This window comes from Scyliorhinus torazame, chromosome 3 (assembly GCF_047496885.1).
Source record: "Scyliorhinus torazame isolate Kashiwa2021f chromosome 3, sScyTor2.1, whole genome shotgun sequence".
NCBI lineage: Eukaryota > Metazoa > Chordata > Chondrichthyes > Carcharhiniformes > Scyliorhinidae > Scyliorhinus > Scyliorhinus torazame.
Genome location: NC_092709.1, coordinates 31,098,001 through 31,115,103, shown reverse-complemented (window position 1 = coordinate 31,115,103; position 17,103 = coordinate 31,098,001). Strand labels below are relative to the sequence as shown.

Sequence of the window (17,103 nt, the reverse complement as noted above, 5' to 3'; positions counted from 1 at the left end):
CTGACAAATCCGACAAATGCTGCAAGAAGACTTGAATGCAGTAGAGTTTTCAAAATTGCGGTGTTTAGGTCAAAGAGAACACACCACTGATGTGAGCAAGCATGCATGTTCATTATTTGTATTACTACACAAGACATGTTGTATTGATTGCATGAAGTGTATTTCAGAATAAATGTTGCTGGATGCAGCTATCAAATTCCTGGTGCGTTTAGGAATAAGCCAAGCTCTGTACAAAAGGTCAGTTGTCTGGGTAGCAGTAAGAAAAAAATAGAATACCCGACACTCTTGGGGGTCTGATCTATCATCGAACTACAAGAGACTGAATCCGAAAGGCAGTGTGAATAGCCCAGGCTATTGGGTGTTTGTATCAGAGGAGTAGACCGTGAACCAGGTACTGTTGGTTGGTCAGTTGAAAAGAAACTCGAAATAGTTATGACATTAGGACTAGCGTGGCTTGAGTGAGAGAGAGTTTGTTGGCGTTATACCTTGTCTGTATTAACCGTATCCGGGTACCTTGGATAGAACACAGCTGCCGATGAACACAACTCGAGGGTTGAATTGGCTGAGTGGAAAAACAGAGGGCAAGTTGGAATGATTTTAACATTACACATGGTGTCAGGTTTATGTAGGGAATGGTTGCAGGGTAGGTCAACTCCCACCTCCACCATCCCTTATGCCCCCCCCCCCACCCCCCCCAACACCACACCACCCATCTTTCAGTGGCCTGCTGCGTCCTCTAAATTTAGCCTCAGATAAGAGAGGATTTAGCAACTTACCATGCTCATCAAGAAGGATATTGTCAGGCTTGATGTCCCTAAAAATAATAGAAAGAGGTTATTAGTCACTCATGGAAACAATGCCTCTTAATTATGTTGCTTCATTATATAGGTGCCTAGGTGCTCAGCTCTACGATGAAATTAGTATAAAACCACTAAGTACTGGACGTGGTTGTCTGTCTGTTCACGCCGGGACTTTCCGGTTCCGCCAACAACCCACAACCGCCATGGGTTTCCCGGTGGCGTGGAATGGATTGATTGGGATATCCCATTGACAGTAGCGGGGTCAGGAGATGTCGCTGCCGGCCAATGGCGGTCCGCTTCCCGCCACAGAGAAACATGACGTCGGGAGGCCAAAGAATCTCCTCCAACATGTTAGATTTGAAAACTTTTTACCAAGTTGTTCTTGTGTGTTAGGAACCATTGTCATTTGTCCCATGGCCCTCAACCGCCCCACATTGCCCCTCATAATGTCAACCCCAACTCATATGTCAGCTCATGCCCCTTTCATGCCCATTCACCCAGCATGCACTCTGTCTATAATTAATGAGTCATATAACAACATGGCAAGTGTGAACTGCTGAAAGAAGGTACACGTTCACAAATCGCTTTTGAAAAATATGTTGTTCCAACAATCCTGTAAAAGAGTCAATTCAACAGACAGTGAGAGTTTCAATAACAGAGGCTTCAAACACTTCTTATCCACATAAACATCGAGATATTGACAAAAAAATCACTGAAAATACAATTTACTATAACCACATAAAGATGAAGCAAAGACAGAAATTCACTTCAGTTGTTAAAACAAATGCTGAATTAATACCAACTGGTCTGGGTTCACAGCCAAGCCTCATTATGCACAGTGTGGTGGCCGGGAAGCATGAGTTGGCATGGAGAGTATATGGGGCCATGGGGGTGAATGGAGGTGTGAGAGGGCGTGAGGGATGAGGACTAGTGGAACAGAAATCATCTAAAGCGAGTTCACTCCCATCCATAACCCCCCACCCCAGCTCCCCCATCCCTGGAAGGACCTACACGACCCTCCATGACCAGGGTTTTGGTGATCAGCTTTTCTGCCAAATTCACCTGCCCCTCCACCCCAACTTCCACACACTGAATCATTGGTGGCGATGAGAAAGTATACTTAATATTTAAATTCCAGGCAGCTTTTCTTTCTGGAGTTTCCTGAATAGAGTTTTCTTTGTAAAATCTGTTTCGGATAACCAATGCATCTTTAAACAATTTAGGGGGGAAATCATCTCTGATCTGTTCCACTTTTATTTTTATTTGTCCAGCGGATGAGGGGCGTCCTTAGCTGGGCCAGCATTTATTGCCCAACCTTAATTGCCCTTGAACTGAATGGTTTCCTGGGTCATTTCAGAGGGAATTTACGAGTCAACCACGTTGCTGTGGGTCTGGAGTCACATGTAGGCCAGACCAGGTAAGGACGGCAGATTTCCTTCCCTAAAGGACATTGGTGAACCAGATGGGGTTTTTATGACAATCGACAATGGTTTCATGGCAATCATTAGACTTTTTAATGCCAAGCTTTTAGTGAATTCAATTTGGAGAGCATCTAAAACTAAATCATATTACCCATATTAATAATATAAAATATGCAGCTCGTTTTCCCTTCGTCGCGCTTAGTTTGCAAATTAACAAAGGTATATTAAATATATTTGACATTGCAGCCCACAAAGGCACTTTAAAAACCCACAGGTAATGCCTGTCAAAACCATTTAGTTACACATGTAATTTGCCATACATATTTGTCAGTTCAAATATGTTGTCGAACAATACAGCCTTTCCATTGAGTGCTATTTTTGAGCACCGAGATACACCAGATTCTCGTTTAGTGAACATATGCTGTGAAGAGAATAAAGATGTTGTGACTTGAACTCCCTGGAGATATTAAACAGCAGAGTTATGACTGTTCGTAGCTTTACGCTTAAGAATGAAGTATCAGATAGACTTAGGAGATGCTTCAAAATGATTACTCCGTTAAATATGCACGTTACTTTGTTTTGAATTGTGAGTCATCCTCTTTTATCTGTGAGACTGGACTCGCCAATACATGTGGCATCTGTCTATTTGAACCTATCTGAGTTTATTCAAATCTACCAGCTGATAGAAGATATATAAATGATATAAAAGAACATATTCAATTAATTTTTGCCAATCTCCAAGACTGACTTGAAGTACGTTGAGGCAGTTCTTCTGCTAGTTTAATGCCAGGAGTGCTGCTCCTACCCTCGTTTTCGACGTGGGGCTCATTTAAATAACTGAGCTAACTCTTGGCATTATGTCTCGCGTTGGGAGCTCAACGGTCTGCCAACAGGTACCAGCATAATGCAATTGTCTGTGGTAGCAGAGGTCCCAAATATCAAAATATGAACAAATATAAAAATAATCAGGAAGCCTACTGGAATACTAGCCTTTATTTCTGGTGGAGTGAAATAGGGGTTAGAAGCAATTCCACAGCTATGCACCTCCTTGGTGAGACCATGCATAGAACATGGAACATACAGTGTAGAAGGAGGCCATTTGGCCCATCGAGTCTGCACCGACCCACTTAAGCCCTCACTTCCACCCTATCCCTGTAATCCAATAAACCCTCCTAACCTTTTTTGGGCACTAAGGGCAATTTAACATGGCCAATCAACCTAACCTACATGCCTTTGGACTGTGGGAGGAGGCCAGAGTCTCTGAAGGAAACCCACGCAGACACGGGGAGAACATGCAGACTCTGCAAAGACAGTGACCCAAGCCAGGAATTGAACCTGGGACCCTGGCGCTGTGAAGCCACATGCTAACCACTGTGCTACCGTGCTGCCCCTACCTGGAGTTTGTTTTTATTTGTTCATGGGATGTGGGCATCATTGGCCCCAAAATCATTTAAGAGTCAACCACATTGCTGTGGGTCTGGAGACACATGTAGGTCAGACCAGGTTTCCTTCCCTAAAGGACATTTGAGTACTGAACACCGTGCATTATGAATAATATACTGGCCTTGCAAAGAGTTCAGCGTAGATTTAGTAGAATAGACTGCCAGAGTTAAGTTGAAAGGAGAGATTACAAAAACTATTTCACCCACTTTAATTTAGAATATTAACGGACAATTTGATAGAGGTTTTGACATATCAAGGGGATTGTAGCCCAGACAAAGAGATACTGGGCAGATTTTAAACCCAACAATGCGGTCTCCATACCAATTGGGGAACTAGTGGGAGCACATGTTGCTTCTGTGCTGGAGGCCGAAAACAATTTGAGTGGACTCAGACACTTAATTGGCCAATATGGGGCCTCCCACATGATTAAGGTCCCGGAACTAGGACAGACATCCTGCCTCAGAGAGCTGCTGGCCAATCAGAGGTCAGAAGCTCTCCATTACCAGCACCACCACCAGGAGTGGTGGCTGCACCTGGTAATGCTCCGATGCCTACCCAGAAGATTAATGCTGGATTCTTGGAGACAATAAGTGGGGCAGAATTGGGGGTGGAGCGAAGGGTGGTCATTGGTGAAGTGGGGGAGAGGGCGGCAGATCGCAAGGGTGGATTTCAGAGGCCCCCTTCCCGAGGCTGGGTCATTGGATCAGGCATTGAGTCATTAAAGGTTCTCGTCAGAAGTGGGGCCAGCAGGTCCACGTATTTCCTATAGAACTCCACCGGGAACCCATCCGGTCCCGGGGCCTTCCCTGCCTGCATGTTCCCAATTCCTTTTACCACCTCCTCCACCTCAATCTGCGCTCCCAGTCCTGTCATCTGCTGTTCCTCAACCTTCGGGAACTCCAGCTGGTCTAGGAAACGCATCATTCCCTCTTTCCCTTCCGGGGGTTGAGCCTTATATCGTCTCTCGTAAAATACCTTAAACACCCCGCTCACCCTCTCCGCTCCCCGTTCCATCTTTCCCTCCTCGTCTCTAACCCTTCCGATCTCTCTCGCCGCCCCCCTCTTCCTAAGTTGTTGGGCCAGCAGCCGGCTCGCCTTCTCTCCATATTCATACTGCACTCCCTGTGCCTTCCTCCATTGTGCCTCCGCCTTACCCGTGGTCAACAAGTCAAAGTCCGTGTGCAATCTCCGTCTTTCCCTGTATAGCCCTTCATCTGGAGCCTCCGCATATTGCCTATCCACCCTCAAAATCTCCCCCAACAATCTCTCCCTTTCTTTACCCTCTTGTTTCCCCTTATGGGCCCTTATGGAGATCAGCTCCCCTCTAACCACCGCCTTCAGCGCCTCCCAGACCACTCCCATCTGGACCTCGCCGTCATCATTGATCTCTAGGTACCTTTCAATACATCCCCTCACCCTTACACATACCCCCTCGTCCGCCAACAGTCCCATATCTAATCTCCAGAGTGGGCGCTGCTCCTTTTCCTCTCCAACTTCCAGATCTACCCAATGTGGGCATGATCTGAAATGGCTATAGCCGAATACTCCGTTCCTGCCACCTTCGGGATCAGCGCCCTTCCGAGGACAAAGATGTCTATCCGGGAGTACACTTTGTGGACATGGGAGAAGAAGGAAAACTCTTTACTCCTTGGTCTAGTAAATCTCCAGGGATCCACTCCTCCCATCTGCTCCATAAAGACCTTAAGCACCTTGGCCGCTGCCGGCCTCCTCCTGGTCCTAGATCTGGACCGGTCCAGCCCTGGGTCCAGCACCGTGTTGACGTCCCCCCACATTACCAACTTTCCCATCTCCAGGTCCGGGATGCGCCCCAACATACGCTTCATAAAGTTCGCATCATCCCAGTTCGGGGCATATACGTTCACCAGCACCACCACCTCACCTTGCAATCTGCCACTCACCATCACGTATCTACCCCCACTGTCCACCACTATGGTCTTCGCCTCAAACAATACCCGTTTCCCTACCAGTATTGCCACCCCTCTATTTTTCGCATCCAAGCCCGAGTGGAATACCTGTCCCACCCATCCTTTTCTTAATCTGACCTTATCCGCCAGTTTCAGGTGCGTCTCCTGAAGCATGACCACGTCTGCCTTTAGCTTCTTTAGGTGCGCAAGTACCCTTGCCCTCTTAATCGGCCCATTCAACCCTCTCACGTTCCACGTGATCAACCGGGTTGGGGGGCTCTTTACCCCCCCCCTCGTTGACCAGCCATCCCCTTTTTTAGACCAGCTCCTCACCCGGTTCCCACGCACCCGCTTATCCCCGGACGGTGCCCTCCCGTCCCGACCATCCCATCCCGTAACAGCTCCCTCTTCCCCTTAGCAGCAGCAACCCAGTTAACCGGCCCCCCCCCCCCCCCCCCCCCCCCCCCCCGCTAGATCCCTCTCTAGCTTAGTTGCTCCCCCCATATTGCTTCCGGAAGTCAGCAAACTCTGGCTGACCTCGGCTTCCCCCGTTTATCCTTAGCCTCCCATTATGTGAGGCCCCCTCCTTCCTGCGCCCCCTTTTCCCGCCACAATTTCCATAGCACGGGAACAAAGCCCGCGCTTCCCTCTCGGCCCCGCCCCTGATGGCGCAGCTCCCTCTCTCCTTCCCCCTCCCCTTCCCCACCGGCGCCCACATTTCTTCGTGTCCCGCCCCTTCGAGGAGAAAGAAAATGTTCCCCCATCTGATTCACAGTCCCGTGCCACCACCTCGCTACTTCATTTCAAACACTCTTTCTCAAATCTAGTCCAACTTCTCCTCTTCAATAAATGTCCACGCCTCCTCTGCCGTCTCGAAGTAGTGGTGTTTACCCTGGTGTGTAACCCACAGTCTTGCCGGCTGCAACATTCCGAATTTCACTTTCCTCTTGTGGAGCACCGCCTTGGCCCGATTGAAACTCGCCCTCCTTCTCGCCACCTCCGCACTCCAATCCTGACACACGCGGATCACCGCGTTCTCCCACCTGCTGCTCCGTGTCTTTTTCGCCCATCTCAGGACCATCTCCCTGTCCTTGTAGCGGTGGAACCTCACCACTATTGCTCGAGGTATTTCTCCTGCCTTTGGTCTTCTCACGAGGACTCGGTACGCTCCCTCCACTTCCAGGGGGCCCGTCGGGGCCTCAGCTCCCATTAAGATATGGAGCATCGTGCTCACATACGCCCCAATGTCCGCTCCCTCTGCCCCTTCGGGAAGACCCAAGATTCTTAGGTTCTTCCTCCTCGAGCTATTTTCCAGGGCTTCCAGTCTCTCCATACACCTCTTATGCAGTGCCTCGTGCGTCTCCGTCTTCACCACCAAGCCCTGTATCTCGTCCTCATTTCCGGCAGCTTTTGCCTTCACCCTACGGAGCTCCATCTCTTGGGTCTTCTGTGCCTCCTTTAACCCCTCAATCGCCTGCAGCATCGGCGCCAGCACCTCCTTCTTGAGCTCCTCCACACATCGCCGGAGGAACTCCTGCTGTTCAGGCCCCATACCAACTGGCCTCCCTCCGCCGCCATCTTGCTTCTCACTTCCTTTCTTTGCTGCTGCTCCAGAGGATCCTCCGCAATCTGGCCACTATTATCTCTTCTGTCCATTCACATCCGGGGGGACTCCCTTCTATGTCGCCTCACAGTGGGTTTAGCCTTTGAAAATTGCCGTTGGGGCTCCCGAGAAGAGCCCAAAAGTCCGTTAAAACGGGAGGTGCCGAAACGTGCGACTTAGCTGGTCATCGCCGCACCCGGAAGTCCTATAATTCCGAAGTTGTTTGCACTGATGATATAAACTTCTATTTTCCTAAACGAGGTCGGGCTAGCTGCAATCCAGGTGGTTGAAATTGGTTTATAATTCACGGTTAAGATTCAAATTGAGTCAGGAGATCATCCTGAGTTGACACCATCATAATAATGGAAGGCGTTGCAAAATTAGCATTTATAACTAGAATATGCCATGGAGTTTTGCAGTTTCCTTCATTAAAACTGCATTATTGAATTACCAAACAGCTACTTTGCAAATTAAAGTTAGTAACATCATAAGTTACAGCCTTTTGATCCATAAGGAACATTATTTAAATTTAAGTGAAATGCAAAGGCCTGGAATTTATTTTTAATATGGCAAAAAGACATGCTGAATTCAATAAAGATGTGAGGTTTTTTTCCATTAATAATGTTCTACCTACTTTAAATTTCGAGCCTAATCCCTTCCCATCGTGTTCAGAAGATTTGCATGAAATTTATCAGATTGGCCTCGGGGTGAGTGAGGCCGGTTGGCAAAGACAATTGATGGGGAAACTGGTGGCATTTGTTCTTAACAAAGCACTCCAAATATCTGCAACATTGCCAATGAAGCACAGAACTTTGGCTGGCCAGATGGGAATCCTGATGGGTGCACATGGCAAGCTTAGTAGTCTGTCATTGAAAGCATGGTGTCCGTGTAATGCCCTTGTCAAGGATCATTTTCAACTTCGCCATATGGGCGGTAACCTGGTGGGGCAGACCATCAGCCTATTATGAAAAAATGTAAAGAAAATCAAATGAGTGCTGTAGCCGATGTGCGATCCAGTCTGCCCCATTCCTGTCCACGCAGTGAGGGTGGAGATGACTGCCTTTCTCTCTTTTCAGCCGAAGCTCTTTTTACTCAGAAATGTGCTTGTTGTGTGCAAAGGTTTTTCCTCACGTCATTGTTTCTTCATTTGCCAATCACCTTAAATCAGCATCTGCCCTTCCACCAATCGGAACAACTTTTCCTCTGACAAAATCAATCATCTATCAATCAATCAGCAGAGCTGAAGTCCCTGGTGACTGGAACCGTTCTTGTGAATCTTTTCTGCACTCTCTCTGATGCCTTCACAACTTTCTTAAAGTGTGATGTCCAGAGCTGCACACTGTACTCCCCATTGAGGCCGGACTAGAGTTTTATTTAGGCTTAGTATAAATTGCATCTACAGGTGAAAACTCTGCAACACACTAATAATGCAGATGAAGTATCTCTCAAGGAAGATGCGGAGGGATTGTGCTATAACAGCCAGCTTTAACAAACTTGTAGGTATATTAGGCTTAATATTGCCACCACAATTGGCAACCTGGCTTTGGGGTCATTCCCGGGTCATTAACCTGTTGGAGGAGGAAGCGCAGCTTCCAGCTGGAGTTTTACAGGAAGTGCCAATTAATAGGTGACCTCCACATTTGTAGTACAAGGAGGGTCTGTGGGTGGGTTCGGAGTTGGGAGTGACAGAAAGTGTGGCTGCAATGTCACTGTGTGACCAGTCGGAGTGCTGCTGAGGCTCAAGAGGAAGGAGCAGCAGGGATGCACCAGAGACACCATCAGTATCGGGGGGAGCAGTTGAGACACCAAGGATGATCGGAGACATCTGTCTCCTGGAATTCCACACCTAATGGCAAAGCTGTGACATGAAAAGAAAGCAGCCTTGCCATTTACTGCCAGAAACATTTTAATCTCCTTCTGTGTTGATGAGGCCTCGGCCTCATGCTGCGTAGCCACCTCTTCTCACTGGCGGGGGTGTGGACACTGTGGGGACACGTGCGATGCTAGCTGTGCTGCTGCAGTAATTACCGTTAAGTGGGTTTCTTAATTAACTTGTTTGCATTGGAGAAGGACGCATGAGGAGAAGGACGGCCAATGCTATTCAGTGAAATTTTCTGATGTCCCCAACCCACCGCTACTGCCCAACACATACCCACACACTACCACCCCCTCCAACCTTCAAAACCACCTCCATAGAGCCATGGGAGAATTTTGCCCATTGTGGGCAATTATGCGATACTGAGTTCTTGGCCAAGTACAGAATGCTGCCTCATAAGGAATATTCATGTACGGCAGCACAAACACCTGCGTCTGAGGTATATGTCAAATTGACGCCAACACCTGGTTGTGCACAAATGGTACAGGGTACTCCTGAGAGTAGTATTAATCACTGGTCTAGCAGCACAGGCGGAAGTATCAGATACACTGGCAGAACAAATACAGAGGCTGACAGAATGCCAACGTTGTAAACAAGACATTTCAGAGCAACCTTTCCTTTAGCAGCTCGCTGCAAATGGTCCAGGATATACAAGAGGAACGTTCATTACAGCTCCTCCAAATTGTAGTAATGAAGACTGAGGCCCAGTTTTCTTCTGATCTCGAGCCTCACAGTTAATGTGCAAGAATTGACCGAATATAATTTCAGTCCCGGTGACTTGCAAGCAGATAAACCAAAGCTTACGACATTAGGAGTAGAAGGGAAGTTTTTCCATGGGCACTTAGCCAACGAAAGGGAAAAAAATAACTTTCATTTATAACGTTCATTTTTACAACACATCTCATGTCCTCAGGACAACACAAGACACTTCACAACCAATGTGGGATTTGGTTAGTTCATTTAGATGGCTAGCTTGTGGTGGAGAATTAGGCCACTGGTGCGGGTTCTATCCCTGTATTGGCGATGGTGTTCATGCCTCGTTGTCTTGTTCACGTGGAGTTTAGCCTTTTGAACCATATAATCCCTTGACTCGCTCTCTCTCTAACAGGGAGGAATGGCTGTGAACTTCCTCATGGACTATGGACAATTACTTTACCTCACAGCAAATTAATTCATGTTGTCATTATACGCTTTGGGAAAACTCAAGTAGTTAATTTGGGGACAGCAAAATTTAATTAAAGAAATAAGATGTATGACCCAGTTAATCTGTTTTAGTGGTACAGGGTGAAGGATAGAGATCTTGGGAGATATCCCGACAATTATTTGACCAAGTGCCATATCCACCTGGATATCTCATGTGAAAGGTTGTACTTCAAAACAATGCAGGAAGCCTTTATCGCCATTGTAGATGATGCACTGGGATGGGAATTGAACATCTGGGGCGAGATTCTCCAACCCCCCGCCGAGTCAGAGAACCGCCGGGGGCTAGCGTGAATCCCGTCCCCGCCGGATGCCGAATTCTCCGGCACCGGATATTTGGCGGGGGCGGGAATCGCGCCGCGCCGGTCCAACCCCGGCGATTCACCGGTCCGCGATGGGCCGAAGTCCCGCTGCTGGAATGCCTGTCCCGTCGGCGAGAATCAAACCACCTCTCTTACCGGCGGGACGAGGCGGCGCGGGCGGGCTCTGGGGTCCTTGGGGGGTCGTGGGCCGATCTGGCCCCGGGGGGTGCCCCCACGGAGGTCTGGCACGCGATCGGGGCCTACCGATCCGCGGGCGGGCCTGTGCCGTGGGGGCATTCTTTTCCCTCCGCCTCGGCCACAGCCTTCACCATGGCCGCTGACGCTCCCGCGCATGTGCGGACTTCCGCCGGCCGGCGAAGTCTTTTCGGCCCCGGCTGGCGTGGCGCCAAAGGCCTTTCCCACCAGCCGGCGGCACGACAACCACTCCTGCGCGAGCCTAGCCCCTCAAGGTGAGGGCTTGGCCCCTAAAGGTGCGGAGAAATCCGCACCTTTGGGGCGGCCCGACGCCAGAGTGGTACCCGCCACTCCATCCCACCGGTGCTGGAGCGGTTCACGCCTCTCCTGCCTTACATCCTGGCACGGACTGGGGGCGGTGCCAACCCGCGCATGCGCAGTGGCGAAGCACCAACCGACGCACGCGCGGTAGACTCGCGGAACGCTCCGGCCCCGACGCAACATGGCACGGGGGATCTGGGGTCGGAATCGGAACAAAGTAGGCCCGGTGGGCCCCGATCGTGGGCCAGACCCCATCGGAGGCCCCCCCATGGTGAAGCGCTTTTCCCGCCCCACAGGCCGCAACCCGACCCTTCGCACAGAGTTCCCGCCAGCAGCAACCAGGGATGAACGGCGCTGGCGGGACTCTGTCATTTCCAAACGCGCCGGCGCAAATGGCGCCGATTCTCCGCACCTCAGAGAATCGTGTGCCGGCGTCGGGGCGGCGTGGCGCGGTTGCGGCGATTCTCCGGCCCGGTGCAGGGCTGGAAGAATCACACCCGTTATGTGGGACTTTAATCTTCATATAAACTGGACCAATCAAATTAGCACGGGTGACCTGGAAAATAAGTATGTAGAATGCTTTTGTGACAGTTTCCTGAAACAATATGTCGTGGGATAAAATTGCTTTGGAATTAGTATTCTATAATGAGGTAGGTTTAATTGGTAATGTCATAGTAAATGATCCACTGGGAAATAGTGATCATAATACAATTGAATTTCTTATTATGCTTGAAAACATACTCCAATCACAAACAGGAATCTCAAACTTAAACAAAGCCAATTAAAGGGAGAGTTGGCTAAGGTTAATTGGATAAATATACTAAAATGGTAAAGAAATAGAGGGAAAAGCTTAAAGAACCAATTCAAAATGTTCAACAAAAATACTTCCCATTGAAAACCAAAAGCTGCGAGAAAGATCCATCTGTGGCTTACTAAGGAGGTTAAGGGTATTTTTAAAATAAAAGGAAGAGGTTTGTAATCTTGCAAAGAACAGTGGTGAGTCTGAGGTTTCGGAATGTTTAAGAAAACAGCAAAGGACCCAGAAAATTCTCATAAAAACAGACACAAAAAACAATATGAAATTAAACTAGCAAGAAACATTAAACAGATGGTAAGAGCTTTTTAGAGTACACAAAAAGGAAGAGAGTAACATTGGTCCTGTGGAAGCAGTCACAGGAGAAATCATGAAGAATGAGGAAATGACGGACATTGAAAAATACTTTGCATCAATCTTCACAGTAGAAGACATAACATATGTACCAGAAATAGAGGATAACCTATCAGCTAATAAGAGTGAGGTAATTAAAATAATTAATATCGACTGATACAAGTACAGGAGATTTCAAGAGGTTAAAATCTGACAAATGAGCGGGACTGATGGCTTGGGTTCTTAAGGAGACAGTAACAGAGATAGTGATGTGCTGGCTATGATATTTCAAAATATCTCAGATTCTGGAATGGCCCCAGTAGACTGGAAGTAAACAAATAGAACATTGTTTTTCAAGAAAGGAGGAAGAGAGAAAACATAAACTGCAGGTCAATTGCCCTGCCATCAATCTGGAATGCATTATTAAGCAAGTCTCAACAATGTACTTAGAAAAGCATTGAGTGTTTCAAACAGGTTACCATGGTTCAATGAAAGAAAAACCCTATTGAAAAATGTATTTAAGTTTATTGAGGATGCAACTAGTAGTCTAGATAAGGGGAACCAGTAGATGCAGTATACCTGGATTTCCAAAAGGTATAAATAAGCTGCTCCACAATAGGATAATGCACAAACTAATGCACTCATGAAGTTCGGGTAATATATTAGAATGGATAGAGAAACCCAGAGTAAAACTCTGTCGTCACAACCAAGTTCATATTTTCGAATGAGATAGGGCCTAAGCTGATCTGAGCTGTGCCATTCAGTCAGGACCATTCACTTCACCTTCGAAATGTAGGCCGACGTGGCTGGCAGGGTGTCTAGCAACGCCTGGACAATCTCCTGTGGGACAGATGGTGGTGTCCGATTTTGGGGAAGTGGGAGCCGACTCAGGGCATCTGCGTTTGAGATCTGCGTTTCGCGGCCAATGCTGTAAAATGTAGTTATAGGCCGTCAACACCAAAGCCCACCATTGTACCCTGGTGGAAGTGATCAGAGAAATTGATTTGTCTTCACGAAAGAGTGCCAGCAATGGCTTGTGGTCTGTTAAATGATGAAACGGCGGGCGTACACGTATGGATGGAATTTCTTGACACCGTAATTACAGAAAGGCCTTCTTTTTCAATCTGTGCATACTTCCGTTCTGGATTGGTGAGAGTTCAGGCCTCTCTGGGCCGTCCTCCATCCGAATGAACAGGGCTGCACCTATTCCATAAGGCAAAGTGTTGCGGGTCAAAATGATTTGTTTGCTTGGATTGAAATAGACCAACAACCTGGATGACAGAAGGGACGTTTAACAGGGTGGAAGGCCTGTTCTTGTGGGTCTTCCCAATGGTAGCACTGGTGCTTCTTTTAAAGGATGTGTAGTGGCACCAAAGTAGTTGCAAAATTGGGGGTGAATTGTAGTATACCATCCCGCAAAATGAATTTAGCTCTTCGATATTCTTTGATGCAGGGACATCCTTTATGGTCCTCACCTTGTCCTCAAGGCGGTGCAGGCCTTTTCAGTCCACTTGAATTTTAAGTATGTGAACTCGCTGGTCTGGAATGTATGTTTTGCTTGCTTCGATCTGATACCCGCGCCTCTGAATCTTCTCAGAGCTTCTTCTAAGTTGGCTACCTGCTCTTTGTGTGATGTTTCTGTCAATAAAATGTATCCAGATAGACCACAACCTTTGTGATGCCTTGGAGCAGATTTTCCATTGTGCGTTGAAATATTTCACAGGCAGAAGAGATACTAAAAGGTAACCTGATGTATTGGGAAAAGGCCTTTGTGCATATTAATGGTCGTTTAGTTCTGAGAATCCGCCTCCAGTTCCAATTTAAATAAGTGTGACTAAAGTAATGCTTCCTGTATGTGAGGCCCCCCCCCCCCCCCCCCCCCCCCGCCCTCCCCCACCAACTTCGCAAAAAGGTCTTCTCTCCGGGGAATTGGATATTTGTCAGATTGGGTCATTTGATTAATCATAAGCTTGTAGCCGCTGCAGATTCTGACTGAGCAGTCTAGTTTTAAAACAGGGATGATGGGGGATGCCCACTCAGAAAAAAACTGCACGTGTTCTGTGAATACCAATTCATCCAAGCGATTTAACCGGGCCTCAGCTTTTTCGTGAAAATCGTAAGGGTTGGGCCTCATTCTGCAAAGTTTCGGTGCTGATTCAGGGTGGGCATAAATCTTGGTCTTTATCTTTTGAATTCTGTCTTGCTGGTTATAACATCTTTATAAATGCATAAGACTCCCTGGAAAACGGCATCTGTGATGCACAATCAATTACTCTCTAGACAAGGTGAGTCATAACTAATAGGCTTTAATCTGCTAGAACTCTTCCCCAGCAGCTTCAATACAGAAAGTGAAGGCTGCTGGGACGGCATCGGTTCTTATACTCCGCCTCTCAGGGCGGAGCTATGTACATCAGCCAATGGTAGACTCCTGGGTCTAACCAATGGTCATCCACCTCTCAGGTACCGCAATCCCTGGTATTACCACAATCTGATATCTTGAAAATCTCTTAACTAGTTTAGTTTGATTTGGCACAGTCAATTTCGCCATCATGAGACTTGATTGCTGTCCTTCCACGGCGATCATGGCTAACTGGGCATCCTGTTGCTGATACGACACTGGCGTCATAATTGTCCTCAGAATCTTCAAGGTCTCCCCTTTATGCGTTGTCTACTTGGCAGTTGTAATGCTTTGGCTCAAAGGCTGAACTCCTCCTCGAAGCTATTTGAAAGTTTGTTCGCCCACCACCGTGACTGACGCCCCTATGTCAACCTCCATGCTTAATGGTCGCCTGTTGACCATGAGGATTATTTCTCTTGGGGATGTTTTGCTCACATTCACCATATTCATTCCGAAAATTTCTGATTCTTCATCGGAGTTCTTCTCCACTTCATTCACTGGCGTCCTTGTTTGGTTTTTAAACATCCTGGAGCGCCCACTTGGCGTAACGTCGTGGCTGAATGTGGCCCTTCCTGTTGTACCTAAAACAGATGAATTCTCTGCAGTGACATGCTTCTTGGGGGTAATATCCCCCGCACCTACTGCATTTGTCATAATTCCTGGCATAACGGCCCATTTACATCTAAACAGGTTACAGGTTATAGAGTAAGTGCGTTGCTCCTAGGCATGATCCCAACAGAGAGAGAGTCTAACGCATGACTAACCGATGTCAGCAGTACATCATCGTCCAAATTATATGTTTAGAAAATCCCATCTGTTAACCCTTTATACTACACCGTTCCCCCAAGAATACAATCTTTTTTCAACAACAATATAAAACTCTAAGGAACATGTTTCTCCATCGAGGGAAAGGCCTCGAGAAGAATGATCATCAATTCCAGGAAAGGCTGCCACATTTGTATCACTCACTGATGTAAAGGCTGAAAAGGGATTGAAGATCTGAGGTTTCAATGACCTTAGATGACAAAGTTAAAAAAATAACCAACATCCTGTAACACTCAGGAAAAGAAGAAGAGATGATTTCCCAATGATACATCGGTGGGAACGTCTATTTTCTGCAGGCAGAGCTAAAGACAGCCACAATTCTGTCTGTAGGAGGTTGCTCCCACTATGGGGAGTGAGAAGAATTGCTGAGGATATGGAGACAAGGTGACGTTATCTTCTGCAATGCAACAATTCACTTGGGGATGGAGATTGCTGTGCAGAATGTTGCAGCTTCAAGATTCTGTCACAGCGTCTGTGCTGAGCTCCAGTTTTCAGCTGGACTGATGTATGAGTATCAATTGACTTTCACCCTGGAAGGTACCAGCCCTTTAGCTGGTAATCCTCTATGGACTCTAACCTGGACTCAGATAAAGCATTATCTGTGGAAGACTCTTCATGGGCAACGGGAGATAAAGTAGGCAACACATTAGTAGACTCGGTGGAACTGAGAGCTAAATGCTGCACAGCCACTAAAAATACAGCAGGGTCTTTTAAATGGACAACCAATCAACAATCAACTGGAAAGACAACACATTCTCTCGGACCTTAACCTCCAAAAGATCACTCCGCACTGCAAGAATTTCTTTCTCATCACTTTCTAGGGAGAGACAATTCAGATCCAGCAAGTCTGCATGGGGATAGTTACTGCCTGCTACACAACCGCTGCTGTACTTGAAGAACTGAGAGGTTCATACTTTAATCTCCACCTGGGGTCCAGTCTCTGTGAAAGGAGAACGTTTATAATGCTGAGTGTATAAACTTCCCCAGCTTCTGAAGGCTGAATTTCGACTTTTTCTAAATAGAAGGCAGAAAATGATGGGCATCATCTGTTTTTTCCAGGATTCCCAGCGGTATGTCAACATCATCGCTCAACAGGGTGTATGTTGATTGTGAAGAACTTGGAGAGAATCAACAATCTGTCATCCCAGTGTCGAAGAGGAGCAGTAATTCTGCCTTTGATTGGAAGGTCTATGTTGCCGGGACCTTGTGATTTGATGTTTGATGGATGAAGGGTCATTGCCTGAAGTCAGTCGTGGACATCGGCTAATATGTTAATGACATTCTCTGGGCGACACGGTGGCACCGGACTGCATGGTGACGCAGTGGTTAGCACCACTGCCTCACGCCGCCGAGGGCCCGAATTCGATCCCAGCCCAGGGTCACTGTCCGTGTGGAGTTTACACATTCTCCCCGTGTCTGTGTGGGTCTCATCCCACAACCCAAAAAGACGTGCAGGGTAGCTTGACTGGCCACGCTAAATTGCCCCTTAATTAGAAAAAAAATAATTGGGTACTCTTAAAAAAAAAAATGTTTTGAAGGGTCAGTGCAGACTCGATGGGGTAAATGACCTCTTTCTGTACTGCGGGGATTCTATGATTCTACGACAGCGCCAGTATCAATTTTAAAATAAGTATTGAAGCCTTGAAT

The 17,103-nt window shown here is 47.4% G+C and overlaps 1 protein-coding gene across 2 annotated transcripts in view; it reads right to left on the bottom strand.

Moving 5' to 3' along the window:
- Positions 1–17,103, bottom strand: part of LOC140408389 (serine/threonine-protein kinase 32B-like) — a 510,363-nt gene that overhangs the window by 128,307 nt on the left and 364,953 nt on the right. For both annotated transcript variants that reach the window (XM_072495512.1, XM_072495513.1), the window contains exon 5: positions 777–814. In XM_072495512.1, the coding sequence (XP_072351613.1) occupies positions 777–814 (38 nt within the window). The remainder of the gene's footprint in view (positions 1–776; positions 815–17,103) is intronic.